The sequence below is a fragment of the Colias croceus genome, chromosome 18 (genome assembly GCF_905220415.1).
Source record: "Colias croceus chromosome 18, ilColCroc2.1".
NCBI classification, from domain to species: domain Eukaryota; kingdom Metazoa; phylum Arthropoda; class Insecta; order Lepidoptera; family Pieridae; genus Colias; species Colias croceus.
The window spans coordinates 6,671,025-6,693,762 of NC_059554.1; the positions used below are offsets into that span (position 1 = coordinate 6,671,025).

General features: G+C 33.6%; 1 protein-coding gene across 4 annotated transcripts in view; it reads left to right on the plus strand.

Annotated features, from left to right (window-relative positions):
* The window catches only part of LOC123699868, a 71,177-nt gene that overhangs the window by 12,991 nt on the left and 35,448 nt on the right, over positions 1–22,738 (plus strand). Inside the window, exons 1-5 of one of the 4 annotated variants that reach the window (XM_045646912.1) lie at positions 421–840; positions 12,187–12,374; positions 15,128–15,297; positions 18,449–18,619; positions 21,339–21,571. In XM_045646912.1, coding sequence (XP_045502868.1) covers positions 437–840; positions 12,187–12,374; positions 15,128–15,297; positions 18,449–18,619; positions 21,339–21,571 — 1,166 coding nt within the window. In that variant the 5' untranslated portion in view covers positions 421–436. Of the gene's footprint in view, positions 1–420; positions 841–11,594; positions 11,675–12,186; positions 12,375–15,127; positions 15,298–18,448; positions 18,620–21,338; positions 21,572–22,738 lie in introns of those variants that run through there. The other 3 variants (XM_045646913.1, XM_045646914.1, XM_045646915.1) reach the window with 3 other exon arrangements.

A 22,738-nucleotide genomic window follows, 5' to 3' on the forward strand; every position in this document is an offset into this window, starting at 1 on the left:
TAGGTATGGAAATGAATTAAAATTAATTGTTAAAATCTTCGAGGTATAGTTACTTGTTCTATTAACATAACTACATATAGGTTTTGATAACAAAATGTTCTTAGAATATTTTAATTAGATTTATAAAAATGAATCGTGTGCTAAAGTGATTGATCATAATGTGTGGTGGTGGTCATAGGTGGCCTGTCTATATTTTTATTCTCTTTCATTTTTTTGACTCTAATTTTTCACCGGACGTGGTCTAGTATTCTAGCTAGTTAAAGCTGTCCATATCACATGTCTCGTTATCAAAATACTTATCAACTTTTTTGCTACTATGCGAGTAATAGCGGGGAAAGATAAATACATCTTTGACGTTATCAGTCGTATGTCGATTATTAAGTCCGATGGACTGTTTTGTCGTTGCCTTTGTGTCTGAGACGAGGTATTCACCAAAATGTTTGTGAATGGTGATCCTCTGCCCCAGTGTCCTGTCGTCGGTCCGTTTGAGGAAATCGGATGGCAAACGCAATGCCCAGTGTCCAGTCAATGGTCGAAACCACCAGTGAAAAACGTGTGCGGTTACAATGTTTACAGCGCCAACGTTAACGGTGCTTTTTCCACTCAGTGCTATAATAATAACGTATTCGTTTGTGACAACCCTGGATTCGATCAGTTTTATTCGGAACAACCTATAACCAATGGGCAAATTTTCTACCCTAGGGTTGCCCCGCATCCGCAACTTATGCAGCCAAATTTGCCATGCCAACAAAGGCAAGAATGGAATTATAATAGCATGTGCTATAATGTAAATGGTACACCGTGCCAGTTTACAAATGTCGTAGATTTGGAAGATTTTATGTGAGTAAAGAGTTATAAATTTTTGTGTTATCTATGTACTAACCATATTCTGAATTAATACTCTTCAAAAAATAATTACCAATATAATTATGTCTGAAATAAGTTGTTATTCGATGCGACATCAGAAGTGACATGGCGAATGTCATAGGTTACTTTACGTATCACAATAACAAGTATGTTATTAGAAAAAAAAAAATCTTATTTTCTTTTTATTAAGTAAATTGTTTTGTTTAAGCGCTGCCAGAAAAAATGTAATTTAAAGTATTTTTTTTTATACGGCGTTAATAATTTTATCTCAAGTCACCTTCATCGTCTATCCCTTATTTTATTCTTCACGTATCACATGATAATTTTTATCTGCTAATTCAGCATCGCATACAAGCAACGATTGGTATTACCTATACGATTTTGTCAATCGTCAAAAAAACCTTATCAGCTTAACGCTTTATCTACAAAGTCATTACTTTGTAGGTCATAACCTGCTATTCATAATATGTAGGTACTTCAGTCTACTAATTAACAAAAATATTTAGTAGTCAAAAGTGGTCCATTCGGATTTCTATATTTTTGTTCGCGGTAATTTGCGGCTTACAATGAGATGAACATTATAAAAGGATATATAATATTTGTAAATGATCCATAATATTATAATACTTGATTGACAATAATATGTCAGCCTTACTTAAAAGTTTTAAATTTAAATAGAATTATTATACAGGACAGCGTTGTGGACAATGGTCTGAACCCTCATAGAGAGCCCGTATCCCTGCAGTGGGAAAGTATAAGGGCTGATAATGATGATGATAATAATATGAATCGTTCCACCAAATATATCTACCTACTTAAAAGTTAAAACATTGCCATATATCCATAGGTAGGTAGGTACTTAATAGAAAAAGGCAATGACATGTTATCCATATCACCATGGCGTGATATGACGAGGCATTACGTTAACTACGTGTAGATTAACGCATTGGATAAGAATCCCATCCAAACATAGCGACTAGGTCTAGTGCCATTCCTTAAATATTTACGATCCTACTAATCGGTTTGGCAACATGCCATATTGTGTTTATCAGGTGATTCGACCACGTGAGGATAATGATTCCACCTATCTTGTGATTTTACTCTCCAGACATTGAGTCGACTCATACATTCATCTTGTGTCCTCGTATTTATAGCAACAAGTGAGACCAGTACCCTAGTGGGTTGTTAATAGCTTTATAGGTCTGAAAGGCTTGTGTTGTTCATACAAAATGGATGTTAGCTTCAAGATAACCTCGCCGTATAGCCTGAGGTACGTTGCTATAATAAGCCTATTGTAACATACACATTGCATTTCGTTTCAACTGATAAGGGTTTAAGTTGTGGTAAATTAAAAATTTGAATTTTGAAATAAATTGCATTTTGATACAATAAAATATATGCTTTTATATCAGAAGTGTGGATTACTTTTATCTGGATATCAGTATTACAAAAAGTTAAAAATGCTCTCAATATTTCCGTTAAAAATTCCGCGAAATTTCTAGAGTTGTAAAGCTAAAGAGTTTGTTTGCTTGATCGCGCTAATACATATTAGGAATTACTGGCATATATAGAGAATACAATCCCGAGCATGTTTTTCAATCCCGGGATTACGGGATTTTTGATGGGTAATCCCGGGATCCCGGGACTATCCCGGGATCAGCCTTATGTGGGAATTGGGTTCTAATTAAAAAAAAATTGAAGTAAACTTCAATTTTTTTTTCTCAAAAGATGTTTTTAATATTGTCAGTTGCAATAATACTAAAATAAAAAATATACAAATCAAAAGCTCTATTTAGAATTTCTGATTTAGAATCTTAGAAATATCAAAGCATCCAATACTTTCGTTCAGGGAATTCCCGAAGGGGAATTATCTTATTGAAAAAAAATGTGTGCGTGTACTAGTGTACACACGTAAGAAGTGAAACTTCTTTATGACCTTATATTTCAAAAAATAATTTTCTATATGCAACTTTACAGAAATACGTCGAATCACGCGTGGTAGGGATAAGAAAAAGATGGCGCGTAACGGAAAAATGTCACGCGTAACGAAAAAATGTTTCACTAAATTTTTTTCCAACCCCGATAAAGAAGTTTCACTTCAAAAATTCCGAGTGGCAAAAAGTCCCTTCTAAGGTCTGCTATTAGGGCCGTACCAGTATAGTCCGTATCCGTATCGTACCTTAGGTTAATTTTATGCTAAGGTATAATCTAGCCTATAGGTCATAGTTAAGGCTCAACGGATCGTAGAATGCAAAATAGAATAGCTGTTTATATAAATCCTGAAAATACCGGGATTAGCCAAGTGCAGTCCCGGGATTTTCGGGATCAGAAAAGGGTCGGAATCCCGGATTGTATTCTCTACTGGCATACTACTGGTCGGATTTGAAAAATTATTTCGGTGTTAGATAGCCCATTTATTGAGGAAGGCTGTTAATTGCTGGCTATATTATATCATCACGCTTAGACCAACAGGAGCGGAGCAATGCGGGTAAAACAGCAGTTTAATTCAACCGCAGGGCACAGCTAGTGTACTAAATACTAATATATCAAAGCATGACTTTTAGCCATTTGTTTTGTAAATACAACTGTGAATATTTTGTACAGTTCAATTCGCTACAAATTAAAGATTGTGTTTTCTACTGGCTGGGAATCCATTAAATCTATTGTTCGTAATGCGTGTAATGAATACTCGTATATACGTAGTTGGTAGAGAAACAATGCTTACCGTTGTTGTTTTATTTATTTTTATACTTTTTATCGATTATCGATTTTAAGGCACTTCGATATCATTATTAAACGATAGACCTTTATACGTTTAGATATTGTTATCAGTTATTTAAGAATTAAATATTGGTGTAAATGAATTTGATTAGGCAAAGCACTTTTTTGATTACGGAGAATGTGGAGCACTTAAGACAAAAAAAAGATAATTAAATAAATAAATATAAATAAATAAATCATTTATTTCACTTAAACGTTTTACAAATTAGAGCGACCCAGGCTCCTAAGATAGTAAGAACTGTTTTTCAGGAGCCTGTGTCTTCCATTTACAGTTACACGACACGAAAAAAATCAGAGACAATTTAAATAAAATCAAAAATAAATTAAAAATTTACATGCAATTAAAACTATAAAAAAATCAATAACAAATAAGTACAAACAGCAAAACAAAAAAAACAAAATGTGTCTAGGTAACTCATTACAAATTTTTTAAATGATTTTACTTTACCGTACCTAGGTATATACTCTTAAAGTTAAAAGCAAAATTCAATTGGCTTTCCCATAACGACCAGCACCAGCTGCTTCAGGCTATTTATTATCAGGACATAGGCAGTCGAGTATCGTAACATTTTTAGGACCTGACCTATTTTTAAGAATATATATATATTTCTTTTGTTGCTATGCTAAATTAATTAATAAAACTCACCTTATAGTAATTGGATGGTTTAATGTAATGCGTATTGTCATAAGTGCTTAAAAAAAATATGTGCATTATTATCTCATTGTTTTACCGAGAATTTCTTCAATCAGAAGCATAAAGCGTGAACTTGAATCAGAGTACATTATAATAATTTTCTTATAATTAATCAATATGTATGGCGTCACCTAGGCGGCTGCATCTGTTCCAGTTAAAACTTATTTACTTGTCAAGTTGAACTACAATTGTGCCAAACATTAATTAACAACTAATGTTTTTATAATGGTCTTCTGAACAAATGTTAATGATTGAGGAAAACTTTACATATAAATGTTCCTATCGATATCAAACATTTTTAAAAATAAAATTGTGAAATTTTACAAGTTCTTATTCTTCACATAAGAAGAATATACTTTTTATATACACATGAGATATTAGTAGATATGTATTTGTTGTTTTCCGTGTGTGAAATGCAAATTTCTGAATTAGGCTGCAATCTCATTAGTGTAGATATCAATTTATATGAAAGGTTGTGCCTCCGGCTGTTATCATTATCTGCGAATTAGTTATACTTTTAATTCAATTATCAATGCTTCTTGCTAATTACTTAAATTGAAGTCAACAATTATTGGCAGAATGTTTGGCAATATAATGAGCATGATAGGCGTATTGCATTTTTGCGACTGCAAATGCAAGCGTTGCATAATACCACAGTAATGTAAGAAGATCCGCTGAAATACTATACGAAATATTCTATTTTCATATTATGCATTGTTCGTCACGTCTACAATGATCAAGGCATGCATATTTTTTAAATTATGTAAGCTGAATTCCGGTAAAGATAATAAACAATTAAATTCCAATTTCTAATCATTCCGACCAAATTGTGTCCTTACTGACCACGTACAATGTCCTAAACAAACGTACGTTCAATTTCTTCCAAACTTATCGAAATGTGACACAGTGCACCAGAGGATATTTTAGCCTTATTTAAATTCGAAGCAGTTGTGTTGACGGTTGATTACACAAAAGGGGAAATCCTCTAGAAAGTAAGCATAAGAGACAACTTTCATTCAGGCAATTAACTAACTATTATGATATAATACGCAGTAGTCTTACAGCCAATTTCATGATCATCTCTTTGGCATAAGGACATAAAGGTACGTTTGGAAGTTGGTTGTAGGAGGAAAAATAGCAATTTTTTGCACCGCGTCCATGATAAACGTGTGATGTAACATCGATCAAGATATCAGCGGATGTTCAACTCGGTGACGTAAAAGCCGATCCTCAATTGGAAGACGGGAACGCGATTATTTTAACAATCATCGCCAATTGCGGGACTCGCGCAGATGGGTATTGTTTATTGCGCATACGGTAAATTGCTTGGATACATCACGTAGCCATGTAGAACCTGCCTGAAAAATATATGTTTACACAGGCCACGAGGTAGATGGGTTGTATGTGAAGCGTCATATTGCGTCAGAATAAGGTTCCTACAGCTGATGGTCCGTGAAGCTAAAATAAGGAGAAGAGTTATAGAATTGTAGAATGAAGATGTTCTTTTTTTAATCTTCTGCTATCTTTGTACAACAATTGTGGTAGACGCTATTTATGTTGATGTTTGATATTGAAAGTTGTAGTTCCAAATCGTTTGCCTAGCTGTTTTATCAAATTGCTGATTATTTTTTTCCTGCGATTAATTAAACGTCACTGTTTTATAGGGTGGCCTCTTAACTTAATGACAACTCAATGACCAGTTTTTCTGGATTTCTGTAAACAAAGCGGTACATGTCGGCTAATAAACTTACCTTTTGTGCATGTGTGCATTGCTTACGTTAATGTGTATGTTTTGATAATTTAATTAATTCGTTTAAATGTAGTAGTGTTAATATTTTAACAAAAATTTTTGTTTGGTTTGAAGAAGTGAAGCTTCTTTTCTATATGGCTGGACATGGAGCTGTGGAGTGTGGACAGTGACGAAAAATGAATACCCTGTGGCCAGTACCTATATCCCTTATCTCTTAGATTTCCTTGAAACGTATGTCACATTTTGTAGTTCAAGGACTAATATTTTACATTATATTAATTTGGTACCAAACCAACATTTTGATTTGTTTTCAAAAATATAGTTACGTGGCGGGCGTAAAGACTGGATCGTTAATATATTAACGTCGCAGCACTCTGAGATTTTTCTAGAACATGTCAACAGTGGCAGAATAAATAAATTATTAGTTAAGTTCATTTTTACAAGACTTTGAAATCAATTCCCATAGATTAACATACCTACCTAAATATTGTTTACAACTACAACAGTTTTGTGATGTTTTAAGTTTCAATAGCTGAAAATAGTTTTAATATTATACCTGCATTACAATTGATGTAACAATGGAAGCTTTATGAAAGTAATTTTCCCTGTAGAAGTTTACATCGAAAGACATAATGAAAGTTTTTAAACGTCTCTGATTGTGACAAATATGCTTCTTAATGATCGCAGTGGAAACTGGAAACCGGTTTTAATCTCTTTAAATATTTCGTAAGATTATATCGCTCGAAAAAAAAACTCACTGGATTGTTATCAATATATTTTGATTAGAATGTTAATTCAGGGTGTATTTTTTACTTTCCTGGATTATACAAATGACGTTCTATGTCCCCTCCTATGACACTTCGAAAGAAATAAATATCATTTGGTGTTCGGTTGAGTGGACTTTGGACCTTGTCACGGATATCTCGATCAGAAGCTGTCAAAATTAAGTGTTAGATTATTTTGGGGAACGCTTAAATATTAACAGTGGATTGATTTAAAATTGATTGCCTGTTTAAAATTATAAAGTACCTATGTATATTATTTAAAATAATAACTCACAATATAAATGAAAACATAGTACATAGACCCGTCGAATGTTGAACGCTAGGATAAAACTAAAATATTATTTTCACATTGTAAATTTGATAAGATAATTATTGAGTATAGACTATAAGCCAAGAAACGGCATTCAAATTAAATAAAAAAAAAATATTTATTGTGTTCCTACTTCAGAAACAAAGCAAATGAAAATAAACCATCAAAAGAGTACAAAGTTCGATACATTTGAGTAATAATAGTCCATTGAATGAGTCCCTCCAAGGGGGGTCTAGAGTGCGTGGGTTAGTAACGTAAGATGTTTCTTCGGAAACATGTCAAGAGTCCCTAGGTAATAAACATACTAAAACCCCGGGACACTAGGAGGAGCCCCGGAGTGGGGGGAGGGGGGAAAAAGGTCCATTTTTTTCATTTTTCGCTTAAATCTCAAAAACGGTACATGTTAGAGAAAAACTTTCAAGGAAAAGTTGAAAGGCCATAAAATTATCTACAAGTTGTACCTTAATAATTTTTTTCTATTCGCAGCCGTTTTCGAGCTACATCCCATGAAATGTGAAAAATTCGAAAGCTTTTTATTTTACCTAACTACTCTAATAAATTCAATACCTCCTAAACGCCTCCATGGTGGAATCTGTTTTTTTTATCAATGATAGACCTAATTATGAGCAATCTATTTGTACCGGTCACAAGTTGCACTTTTGAGTTTTTTGGAAGAAAAAAAAAGGTCAAGTTCAGTAACTCAAACTACCCTAATATAATATTTTGACAATCGATTCCTCCTAAAGGCTTCCATGGAGGAATGTGTTTATTTTACCAATCATAGACCTAATTAAGAGCAATCCATCAGTACCGGTCACAAGTTGCACATTTGAGTTTTTTGGAAGAAAAAAAATAAAAAGTTCAAGTATCGTAACTACCCTAATAAAATTCAATTCCCCGTAAAGGCCTCCGTGGTGGAATCTGGTATTTTTATCAATGATAGACCTAATTATGAGCAATCCATCTGTACCGGTCACAAGTTGCACTTTTGAGTTTTTTGGAAGAAAAAAATAAAAAGATCAAGTTCAGTAACTGAAACTACCCTAATATAATATTTTGAAAATCGATTCCTCCTAAAGGCTTCCATGGAGGAATGTGTTTATTTTACCAATTACAGACCTAATTAAGAGCAATCTATCAATACCGGTCACAAGTTGCACATTTGAGTTTTTTGGAAGAAAAAAAAATAAAAAGATCAAGTTCAGTAACTCAAACTACCCTAATATAATATTTTGACAATCGATTCCTCCTAAAGGCTTCCATGGAGGAATGTGTTTATGTTACCAATTATAGACCTAATTAAGAGCAATCTATCAGTACCGGTCACAAGTTGCACATTTGAGTTTTTTGGAAGAAAAAAAATAAAAAGTTCAAGTATCGTAACTACCCTAATAAAATTCAATTCCCCGTAAAGGCCTCCGTGGTGGATTCTGGTATTTTTATCAATGATAGACCTAATTATGAGCAATCTATCTGTACCGGTCACAAGTTGCACTTTTGAGTTTTTTGGAAGAAAAAAATAAAAAGATCAAGTTCAGTAACTCAAACTACCCTAATATAATATTTTGACAATCGATTCCTCCTAAAGGCTTCCATGGAGGAATGTGTTTATTTTACCAATTATAAAACTAATTAAGAGCAATCTATCAGACCCGGTCACAAGTTGCACATTTGAGTTTTTTTGGAAGAAAGAAATATTTTTTGATCGTATGGGGAAATTGTTTGAGCCAAAATCATTTTTTACTGCGTGTAACTCAGAAACGGTAGGATATAGGAAAAAATGATTTAGGTACAACTTGTAGATAATTTTATGCCCTTTCAACTTTTCCTTGAAAGTTTTTCTCTAACATGTACCGTTTTTGAGATTTAAGCGAAAAATGAAAAAAATGGACCTTTTCCTCCCTCCCCCCACTCCGGGGCTCCTCCTAGTGTCCCGGGGTTTTAGTATGTTTATTAGCTAGGGACTCTTGACATGTTTCCGAAGAAACATCTTACGTTACTAACTCACGCACTCTAGAACTTTTTATTCAATGGACTATAAATTATGTACACACTATAAATCAGCCCACATTTCACAAATTTAAAATATTCTAGACATTTTGGTGACACAAGGATAACCATTTTTAAAACGACGCAAAACTGTAATAGATATCATGTTTGTATACAAGATTGTTTGTATAGCGATTAAAGTTGTTTTAGTAGCAGGAAATAAATTTAATGTTTGTTTTATGTTTTGCTAATTAAAATTTTATCTGTTTGTCAAATGATGTATTCAAAAACAGTTTAATTACAAAAATTTACAACTAAAAAAAAAATAAAAATAATTTATTGAATAAGGTTCCTTACATCAAAATATAGACCCCAGACTCCCAATATAGCTTTCGCTGTGTTTCAGGAGTCTGTGCCTTCCCGACACATTGTGTATTGTACATTAGAATAGTAGGTACAAGCTCTTCAACAGTTTCAATTAAAACTTCTCGGTATATAATTTGCACGAGTTTTCCATTACATTGCGCGCCGTAATTGGAGTCGAATACAAAGTTTTTACATGCAGTAATGTTTCCAATACGTTTTTCCTCAATGCATTGCGCTCATACACGCGCCGTTATCGCTGCCTCGCTCCTTATCACTCCCAAAACTTTAAACTGGTCCGTATTCACGTTAGTGTTGAGTATTTTTGTTTTATTCTTTAGTTGTTGCAATAAGTGAGTTCTTTATTTTTTGAAGTGGAACTTCTTTTGGCGCATTGAGGTTAAAATTTCAAGGTCGCGTCATGACAATATCGTCACGTCATGGAGAGACGACGGTTTTCGTTTCTTTGAATCTTGCCAAAGAAGTTTCACTTCTGACACGTGTGCTATAACACACGGTTTTTTTTATTTATTTGTTGCAATTCACTGTGAGTTCTTTTTTATTTTAGTATCAAAACAACGTTATCGTTTTTTTATTACCTAGTAGCAACAATATTGATTACGTATGAAGAAACATTGAACTTTCCGCATTTAATGATTCGCAAAACACGTGATCACGTTCGCAGAATCTCGGATTGTTTCAAGATGAAATATAAAAACAACAGTTATCAAAGTATTTTTGGATGATAATCTGAGTCTTTCTATTTTTCTTTTAGATATTTCACAAGACTATATTATTGGTTCACATTAATTATAAAATGCCAAATGTCGTCTCATGTTTTCGTTGGTAATAATTAGTTATGTTCGTTTTCAAAGTGAACTACGAAAATAGCAAAGAAATGAACCATGCCATGCTCTCGGCTATTTTAGAACATAGTCGATATAATCGAAGGGCGTTGAAGAGGGAGAAGATAAATAGAAGAATATGATGAGAAATGTCTATTTTTAAATAGGATATTAACTCCTCAAAGTTTCGGAATCACTTCATCATTTAGATAAAACTTAACTAATAGATTACTTGAATTAGCTACTGTATGGTTTAAATAACATTCACCTTATGTGTACATGGTTCAATCAGTTTAGTTATTATTTTCCATTTCAGATGTAAATCAATTTTTCTTCTCTTTATGTAAGTAGCCTTACTTGTTTACTTGTGCTATCCTTTTACGTAACAGGCCAAAGATATAACAATAAAAGTATACCTGCATTCATTCATTAATCATAAACATTCATCACGAAAACATATAAATAATCATATCACGTTCTGGTCCACTGCATAACGTCAATGTATGCTAGACTAATTGAATAAACATTGCGGGTAGAAACGAGTTTAGAATATAAAGTATCAAGATCAGGTGATACCTAAAATTGGTGACTGGTCTGCACCTAACGTCCGCGTCAGTAGGTTTCATCATGTAAAGATTTTTGGGTAAACAAATGGTGTTTTCAGGAAATTAACGGCAGTTTTAATATTCTTGATTTCTTGGAATAACCGTTCATGGAAATGTATATTCTGACTGTACAGGCTTTTCCTTTAACATTTTTTTGACCCAATCCTGGATATATCAGCTTTAAGGTAGTGTTTAAGATCTAGGTTGGGTATTGTTTCGAAATAAACATTATTATCAACAATTTCACGTCTGATTTCTTCCACTTGCTGCATGCGTTTGACACCCCGATAACGAAATGAAATCTAAATTGTATGAATTTATTGAAAGTTAGATCAATTTGGTGCAATGCATGAAGTATATTCTTCTTGCATGATTAGATCTGGAAACCATCATTAGACCGCAGTCGCTACTATATTTAAACGGTCATTTGTTGACGCATTTAGTAAATATTACAATTTGGAACATTGATAAATTATTATCGCTAACTAATGAGAAATTAATGGATTAACTGCTCGTTGCTGCGAGCACAACGCTAGTAGGTGTCGAGTGGGATCATTGTGTGAAGCATTCAAAACAAGAATATTTAAAGAATTTTATCATAGTATTTTGTGGGTGTTAAAATGTGTATACCGGGTTCGCCCGAACTCTCCGATGGCCGTCATAAATTATGCGCTGTGACTAAGAGGTGAAAGTTTAAAGTATTAGTAGAAACTATATTTATTCTTCCATTCCGTAATAAATATGCGAGTTCGAATTATTCACTTGGGTTAATTATAGCAATTATTACAAAAGCGGTTTTGTTATTAATCTATCGAATGTTCTAGGTAAAGTTAACTATGTTTATTGATGTCACGCATATTGATTGATGATATTATAATGTTGCACTTTAATCTTTCTTGGTTTATCATATTATTATTTATGAAATAAAATATGATTAGGGATTTTCTTAAGGACAATATCATCTATCACGTACGGCATACATGAGGCTTATTAGGTAAACACAAAGTAGCAGGTGCTCGTTAAATATTAAGACGTAAGGTTACAAAAAATGAATAGAATGAGAGAATAAGCAATTTAATTTATCCAAATTACCAAAACAAATAGCTACCTACTATAGTTTTTAAATGATACAATCTCAGTTATGTACTTTTTGGGTGCGTTTCAAATTGTTATTAACGTATCCGCTTTTATCCACAGGAACAATGAAAAGAGGAAGGAGAAATCTCGCGTGGCGGCACGATGTAGACGCACTAAGGAGATGCAGATCTTCGCCGAGCTGACCACGGCGCTGCCGGCCAAGAAGGAGGAGGTGGAGCAGCTGGACAAGGCGTCCGTGATGCGGCTGGCCATCTCGTACCTGCGCGTCCGTGATGTTGTGTCGATGCGTGAGTGTTTACTGCTTATCAAGCAAGATATATTGGATTTAGCCCTGTCCAATTTCATGATGTCTTAAAGCAGTATTAATCCCAGTGTAGTAAAATTATAGCGCTCTAGTAATGTCCAACGCTGAATTTAATACTGCTTGAAGACATCGTGGTGGTTACGATCCGCCCGTTTATATGATCTAGCTGCATAGCTATCTATGTATTGGCCTGGTTGCAACTTGCAATCCTGTAAACGAGATCACCGGCAATCTCGTTTACAGGAGTGATTAATTTCATAAATACTAGTATATGAGGTGATTTGTATAACTTTAATATTATTTCCTGTGTCAAAATATAAGGAAATAAGTTTTGGAACCGAATTTATACGAATATTACCTAAACCAGTTTTATAGCGTTATGTATCTTCGTCAATAATTAACCTTTTAAATTATACTTACATTTAGATATTTTGTTACAAAATAAATATATTTTTTAAATAATATTTTTATAAAATAAAATAATATTGGCCTTTTTATAAAATAATTAAATAATATTGTTGTTAAAATATTCTCATAGCAATAATTAAAAGGTTGGCCCAATGACCCCATATGGATCATGTAATATCCTAAACAATATGCAGAATTTCGTAGACTTTTTTATCTAATGGTGTGGCTTTCCACACCAGCGAACGTCATAATATATAACTAGATAGTAAAATATTATATATTTTTTATATATTATATTATTTTTTATATATTATATTATTTTTTATATTTTATATTATTTTTTATATATTATATTATTTCAAGTATTTTTCGTTAGTGTGTCTTGTATTAACTGCGTTTTAATCTCAGTGACGTATTGTGTTTTATACTCTGTCATGATTTGTGATTATAATCGTTATTTACAATGATTAATTTAAACAACATATTAAATAATACAATACGCTATCATGCACATATTAACTTTAGTTATCATATTGATTAGATTCGGTTGGGAAAGAAGATTACACGTAATGTTTTTCAAGTAAAAATATAACAATTTAATTTCAATTAATAAATGATTGTTCTATTATTAGAAATTAGAATAATGCCTTTGTACAACTTCGTGCAAAATTTACAATCCTATCTAAAGATGGTGGACAGAATAAGATAGTAGTATCTATAGCTATACCATATATATATGTTATAACAATAAGGTTAAGACAAATTTTCCCATACTATATCCGTCAGTATATTATGTAAATATTTGTCATTGGCAATCTATACGCGTAAATAACAATTGTATCCAGCAGACGGCGAGTAGGCGTAAAACCACAGTTTCCGATACACAGCTTTGGCACGAGTCATATCGGTTGCTATATTTGCGAATCGGTAACCGCAAGCCGTCATTGTTATAACAGTCATGATTATGTCTCTCTTCACAATTGGCAGTGTTGGCCCAACTAATGATCGTCGATGTTTGCCGCCATTACGGCGATTATGAGTAAAGTCACATCTACTGACAATGATCCGATCATAGGCCACTTAGGCCATCTACACTTTCGTGATTTCCAGTACACGCCCAACGTTGGCTATTGTGAAGAGAGTCTAAACGTGCTATACATTTTATTTTTACATATTCCTTAGTACTATATGAGTCAAGTCAGATTTTCCATCTCGTCAAGTTTCAGAGAATGCATCGATATCGCATTGACTTGGCTTGGTTTTATGGTGTAAAATATTCAAGCTGGTATGCTAATCATGCAAATTCAATATAATAGTTCAGGATCCATCTCCCATTTTTGCAAGTGTTTACTATCAAGCTAATTTTCCGTGAGTAGCTTTATTTTGATGAGACGCCCAATTATTTCTTGTACGAAACTCTCGATTGTGGTAGCTAACAGAGGTAACAAGGATAATATGTTTTGATTTGATAGTACTCAAATATTGACGAACTGTTTTCAGTGACGGAGATACAAGAGCTTTTTAGAATTTTTGCAAGATCTAATTTATGAAAAATTATTTAGAGAAACAAAGATGAACAGACGGAAGGATAAGCCCCGAATTTACAGGAACTATTTATTAAGTATTAATTACCCGGTTACAATTGCTAATGTAATAACTATTCGGTTCTGTCCCTACTCATTTTTATCCTAACGAGAATTTTGCTGCACAATGACTTGACTATAATATTATATTGATTGGAATTTCCATATAATTTATACGGAGCTTTACCTGTTGATCGAACTGTGTAATAAAATGTATGTATGTCTCAATATTCTCGTCTTAAATGCCCTTTGTTTATTGCTTTTATTGATAGCTTCATTATAGTTACGATGTTCAATTTATCTGACTCGAAATTAGGGAAATGGTTGTTTTATTGAGAACATTAATGATAAAAGATGATTTTTAATTAAGAACCTTAATTTTATAATGGCTAGGTAGGTCCCTACGTATTAATGTTTCTCCAATCATACAATTTTAACAACTTTTTATATTGTAGGATTCTAAAATAGGATTTTGTATTTCTTGTTTATACTTTAGAAAGAATCCTCATGGTTGAACCCAGAAAGCGTAATACTGGTGACTTATTAGACCTTTATTAAATTTAATCATCACTAAAATACCACCATGTGGCAAAATCTGACTATTTCACAAGTGACGAGGAAAAGCTCCTAAAACAATTGTTGAAATGAGAAATAATAAGTAACAGTGTATCCACAATATAAATAGACTAAATAGGTACCATAGTATATAGCACTCTGTTCTAAAATTTACAAATTCCCCTTCCAGTGCCCGCCGATACGGAACCGCCTAAGCTGCAAAGCCCAAAAGGTCTGGAGGAGGTGCAATCTGAGCTGTCGTACATGCAAGCGCTCGACGGCTTCGTGTTCGTGCTGTCCCAGCAAGGGGACATAGTGTACTGTAGCGAGAACATCGCTGAACATCTTGGTGTGTCCCAGGTGAGTCACGGAATATTCTAGTAAACTAGACTTTGAAGTGAAACTTCTTTAGGCGCGTTGAGAGTAATATTTTAGGATTGCGCCATAGCAATACCGTCACGTCATGGAGTAAGTTGACGATTTTGGTATCTTTGAATCTTTCCCAAGAAGTTTTACTTCTGAGACATGTGCTTGGCACACACGCTCTTTTTTAGTAGCTACTAACACCATAAGTAATACATACGCTCTACATAGCATGGTCTCTTCTTGTATACTTTGAGATCATAGAGATCTAGAGAGATGCCAATCGCTTGCGCTGAGTACGAAACCGTGTCTCATAAAAAATTTACGCACACAACTGTAGTAAACAAAATCAAAACAATACTTCGCGTTGTGTGCGTGTCATCACACAAAAATATGAGAGCGACTATTCGTTCGCACACTAGATTGTAAGTGACGTACGTATACAGCACCGCTACAGTTTGTTCTCTTTTTGTACATATTGCTGCGACACCGGCCCCGCCCCCTAACCATATCTCCCTTTAGTTTCTGTGATCTGTGTTTGAGATCTATGAGAATACGCTTCCCGAATTCATCATCATCATCATCATTCCAGCCTTTCAAGACGTCCACTGCAGGACATAGGCCTCCCCCAAAGATTTCCAAAACGACCGATCACCAGCGGCCTGAATCCAGCGGCTCCCCGCCACCTTGATCAGGTCGTCTGTCCACCTCGTTGAAGGCCGTCCCACACTGCGACGTCCTGTACGTGGTCGCCACTCTAGAACCTTTTTGCCCCAACGGCCATCGGTTCTGCGGGCTATATGCCCAGCCCAGCGCCACTTCAACTTACTAATACGGTGGGCTATGTCGGTGACTTTAGTTCTTTTGCGGATCTCCTCATTTCTGATTCGATCACGCAAAGAAACCCCGAGCATAGCCCGTTCCATAGCTCGTTGAGCAACACGAAAAGCTTGTGCACCATGCCCGCGGTTAGGGACCACGTCTCAGATCCATAAGTCAACACCGGTAACACACACTGCTCGAAGACTTTCGTCTTCAGGCACTGAGGGATTTTGGACGAAAAGATGTTGCGTAGTTTCCCGAACGCTGCCCAGCCGAGTCGGATTACTGCTGAAGAACGGTATGGAAAAGAGCTGAGTACCTCTTTTGTTATATACCTATATTGCATTGAGTTAACAGATACTCAATTATAAATAATTTTACTTATATGGGAATTAATTAAAGATAAAATAACCATAGAGGATAATACTTAGTCAGAGGATGATATTATTGTAGGTAGGTACGTTAGGTATAAGTCATTTCTTGTTATTTGATTTTGTAGATTTAAATTTTCTTCAGGTTTTATTCAAATCATGTATACGATTCGCATCTAAATTATGCATGTTGCGTCATTACTGTTGGTATTCCCAAAATATTGTATGCTTGTACAAACATAATATATTATGATTAGCACATGTCTTAAATAGACTATTACAGAGTAAAACTGAGAATGGTGGTGTTAATTTTTCGCAGAAATGAGATACTGTATTAATATCCTTAAACACAACTTTGTGTAGGACTAATTTAAATACTTATAAAGTTCATTGCAGACTAATAATAAGCGCTTAATAAAAATCGCAAATCATAGAAATTAATTACCTATTCGTAGTAGTAACTACATAAAATGATCATATTATGCTGATCATCTTCGACTTAAAAATGGTGAACAAGACTTGATAGAATTTTAAATAAGAGATTAGTCGTATATTGCAATTACACTTGATTTAAAGTAACTTGGTTGGTAGGACCTTCAGAAAATGAATAAGAACATTAGAAGAGTATTTTAAGAGTGAGTAAAACCGTGTCCTGAAAGCTAGTTGTTGTATAAATATAATACATTGAAGCGCTAAGTGGATTATAAAATAATTTTCCGCTTAGCCGTAAATGCACAATACGGTATTAATAAAGGAATAATTGGGAAATAAATACATATAAATTAAATTCATTATCATGTATGTATTTGTTATTACAATGTGAACTTATTTAGGTCAATTTAATCCTATAGTTGGATGCATTTTAATTCGTTCTAATATGCATCAATGCAAATCATAGCATTCAACCAAATTTTTATCTCTTTCCTTAGTACGTTGTTAGAAAGAGATGTAGAGACTATAGATACGACTTAGTTCCTATTAACAGACTTGGTCGGTTTCGATTAATTTATATTACAATAATTGTAAGGTCATTCACAGATACTAAAGCTCTAAATAGAAGTGAATGTGAAATTTATTAATTCACGGTCAAATTCTTTACTATGTTTACCCAAAATAGTCTAAAATGTTAAGTCCATACTAGTAAACGATGCCTTTTTTTTTTGTAAGGTGTTTCTCAATGTTAGCCAGAAGGGGTATTACATTTTAACGCGGACGCGGGGGTGAACTGAAGGTTCACCCTGGTAGCGACATGCACAAGGGCGTCCCCCCTTGACGGGGATCTCGAACCTCGGCTTGGGCTGTCGCTTGAGTGGAGGAGGCCAGAAGGGCCCTAATCGGACGGGAGTAAACGATGCCATTCAAACTGACTAGATAAAATTAATTTTACTTACTTCGTATACATTACGGAAAATAATTAATTTTCTTTTTCATTTTCTCAAACTTTTATTATAACCAAACTCAATTTATAATTTTTAGAGACCTCGTTTTAGGGAATTTCAATGACATAACAGAAGAATTAAGTATAGCGTTTAATTGACCTTTAGAACTTATTATACACGTGTTATTTTCTTATATAAAATAGGCTTATTATATATTTACTCTTTATTAAATTATTACCTTTTATGTAAAACAATATTGTTCATAATTCACATAATTGTTTAATTTAATATGTATCGAGAAATTAATATTACGAAGGTATCGGTAATAAACTCTGAATACAAATGATGCTTGATAACCTTAAATTACAATACCTATTGGAATATTTTAACCGTCGTATTCCACATCGACATCAAACATTTCTGAAACTATATAATAAGTTTCGGCTGGGTAATGTTTACTTTTCTTTTCTTTACTCCAAATGAGCTATACCTTCACCTCTTTAAAAATATTACCTGTATATTTACTTATATTGTACAAATAAACAATCATTCGATTATTTTATTCTCTTTTCACAGATGGAAATAATGGGGCAGAGTGTCTTCGAATTCAGTCACCCGTGCGACCACGATGAGATTCGTGACGCGCTGCGGTCCAGCAATGTTGGCAGGCGCGATCTGCTGCTGCGTCTCAAGTGCACGCTCACCAGCAAGGGGCGGAACGTGCACCTCAAGTCCGCTTCTTATAAGGTAGCTTTAGTAGGCAGTATCTTTTGGAATTCAGTCACCTGTGCGACCATGATGAGATTCCTGAATGTGCATTGGAAGATGGCTTCTTATAACGAATGTTTCAATGTGTGTGTTCCTTTTAGTTTGCTAAAGAAGCAACTTGTCTCCGCAACTATTTTGTCTCCCATCAAATCTATGGGGAGTTGCGTCTCTACGTGCGCGCACTTTCTTACTAGCCCATACAGTTGATGGAGAGACAAAATAGTTGCGGAGACTAAAGTTGCTCTTGCGCGCTAGCTCTTAACCATGAAATCTAATAAGAATGTACATTGATCCTATATATTTTGATGTGTTGTCATTCGCAAGTCTACAACGCATTTATCACTTGAATAATATGTCTTGCTTTATTATAAAATTAAAACGACATACGAATATATCTTGTACCTACCTATATTAAAAGAACAATTAAAACTGAATGATGATGGCGTGTAGGTTGATTAATACTTAATTTAAAACTGGTTTAGAGGAATTATGTATACATAAAATAAAATGTTAACGTGATGTATAGCAGAGATTCACGCAAAAATAAAAAGCAACGTTTTAAACGTTTGCGAATCGTACAGAGGCCAATATCCCATATCATTTTTTTTTTTTTATAAATAAATATAAATATTATAGGACATTATTACACAAATCGACCTAGTCCCACAGTAAGCTCAATTAAGGCTTGTGTTGTGGGTACTAGGCGACGATAAATATAATATTTAATAAATACATATATAGATAATGACACCCAGACCCAAGAACAAATAATTGAGTTCATCACACAAATATTTGCCCTGACCGGGGATCGAACCCGGGACCGTCGGCTCAGTAGGCAGTTACTTTACCACTGCGCCAACCGCGTCGTCAAATCATGTCTTGGCCTTATGAACCTCATAAAATATTAGTACAAATAACATGAAAGATGATGAAATCTTGCTACAGATTCCCATAAATAAACATTATCGAGATAATATACGCCATAACTGCGTGTACTATAAAAATTTTATGATATTACGTATGTATGGGTTATATCAAAATTTGCCGATACCCTTGACCCGTCATAACAACGTCTGTTCGAATCACACCATTCGCGAATCGTTTATACAAATATTAGCAAAAGAAAAAGTCATGTTTGTCCAATAAATATTGTGCGAAAGATTTTGAGAAGGCGTTTGAAAAATATTTTCCAAGTATTATTTCGATTTAACGTGAATTATTTAGAAACTAGCTTCCGCCCGCGACTCCGTCCGCGCGGAAAAATTAAGAAAAAATAAGATTTTTTTTTCTACGTATTTTTCCGGGAATAAAGTATCCTATTTTATGCCCAGGATAATAAGGTAGGTATAATTTTACCAAGTTTCATCGAAATCGAACCGTTAGTTTTCACGTGATGCCTTCACATACAGACAGACAGACAGACAGACAAAATTTTTTTTAATCACATATTTGGGTTTGGTATCGATCCAGTAATATGCTATTTATTTTTTCAATATTTTCAATGTACAGAATTGACCCTTCTACAGATTTATTATATTTTAGAAATAACTAATAAGTATGGATGGAACAGCCGGTCAGTCGAAATAGACGTTATCTTATCTATGTTATAAACGACAAATCCTATTTTATCAACTTATGGAACACCTTAATATGTAACGGCAATATTTTATCGTAATATGTTGCAATAGAACGCTGAGGTGTGAATATTTTTCAGACTATTGGTACATTGAAAGGCGTTTAAACGATGACCTAAAAATTTATACAGATAAAAGATACTTGGGTCTGTAATTCTTACAATCATTGTATTAATATTACTGTATAATTGTACAATTTTAAAACACGATGATGTAAATAAAATGATGTTATCTATCTTAAATTTCGAGTCATGCCTTATTTCTCTCGCTGTACATTATTACATGTTATTAAACAGTTTCATACTGGACAATCTTATCATTTATTTCTAAATCTTATCGTATTAATTATTCTATCGATTGATTGATTACATATTTAAAAGGTAAACAACACATTTCCATTGTAATACATATACACTCATGTCCATCTACAGAAAGCGAATGACGTATTTATTTGACGCAATGACGTTTTAACGATACGATATACTGCTTTAAATAGTGCCGCCAGATGCCGCCCCTCAATTTTTTTTATAGTGTCGAAGAATATTATGTAATATCTGATAACTTCGTCTACTCATGCATAGAATATACAATATTACAAATTAAAAAAAATGGCTATGTGAATAAATATAATGTATTTCTCCATCATTTCATTATTCCTTGCCCCGCTATATGGGGTGGTAATCTTGTTCATTCGACTCAATGTGGTTGACATTCTCTTTTCGTCCTCTATATACAGCACAATATACACATTCAATTTAAAATTATTAAACTTGAACAGGATTACCAACACCATTACATGTATGGGGGGTTGGAAAAATTAGGTATCGATGAGAAATTCCAAAGATGAGCACATTTTTCATATATTCAGGTGTTGATTCTTGTAATTCTGTTCATTTTCGACCTTTAAGGGCCATTTATATCAAAACAACAAATTCTGAAACAAATAAACGATTTTTATTATATTTATTGAAACCACTTCATCCTCTGAAAATGAAAATCAAAATATGTACTATCTAGTAAATTTCTCAATTTATATCCATTAATTAATTCCCCTTATTCCTCAGGTGATACACGTCACTGGCCACATGTTAACCGACGAAAAAGCCAAGATAATTGAAAACAACAACACGGAAGACGAAGACAGTAAGGACGGCACGAAGAAATTCAATAAAAATGGCGCGCTCGTGGCTGTAGCTCGCCCGATACCGCACCCGTCGAATATTGAGATTCCTCTGGACAGCAAGACGTTCCTGTCCAAGCATAGTCTGGATATGAAGTTTACTTACACTGATGATGGGTAAGGATCGCTTTTATAATTCTCTTAAATGCAAAAAAAAGTAATATATAAGTACAAAAAATCAATAAGAACTGGTAATATTCATTGGGTTTATTTTGGATGATTAATTTTTTAGTCTGTCAAATTTATATTTTTAAAAACTCACTTCGGTATACACAAGAGAGATACGCCACGAATTGAAAACGTCCATCTTTCTGGTAATCAACTGTTAAAAAAGTGTAGGAACTAATCACGAGAGTGCGCTGTAACTAATATTGTATATTTTATTTTACTTTCTCAACGCAATCTTGAGCATTTCGAGTGCTTACATAGTTCTAAATAATGTGGGTAACATTAAAAATTCCTCACTATTTATGTGACCATAAAAATTGAATTTTCCAAAAAAAGTTTTCTTGAAATATGTATGTTCTTGTACTTACCATGAATAAATCGTCCGTTATTTAAGTATCAATTTCACTTTGATAGGATTATTGTTTCATTGATTTCTGCTTATTATATTACCTTGTTCCTGCTTTTACATAATATACTTGACACACTGTCTATTATATCCTTAAAACATTCTTCTTGTATTATAAACACGAAAGTTTGTAAGGAGGTATGGATATATGTTTCTGTTTTATTTCACATGAAAACCACTGAACTTGGGCTTTGATGATACTTGGGCTGTAGCTTATTTACCAGAATTATACTAAGCTATCTGGTTAAGGCTCATGTGCGGGTAAACCGCTACCGCACAGATAGTTTTAAATATAAAATCTTTATTTTAGGTGTTTTTAGTAGGAGATTTTATAAAAATGTATTCTTCTTGTTGTAGTTTTGAATTGCATCTTATGACTACAAAATGAACTGACAAAGTTCTATGTGGTGTTAAGGATAATTTTTTTTTTTATTTCAAGTTTCACAAATTATATTATACCTAACGTTTTATCAAGACCCATAAATATTGTTGTTAAACTGCGGTAAATGAGATAAAGAATAATTTGTTGTTACTATGGTTGTCTTAGCCTTATAGGTAATATCTGACATGCTTGTTATTCAAGTAATTTAACTCAGTATCATAAAACATATGAATATGGTTAAGACATTTTGCAATTTCCCTTACAAATACGTAAAGCATGCATATTCAACACTTAAAATAGTTTTATACTAGTAGCCATCTGATTACTT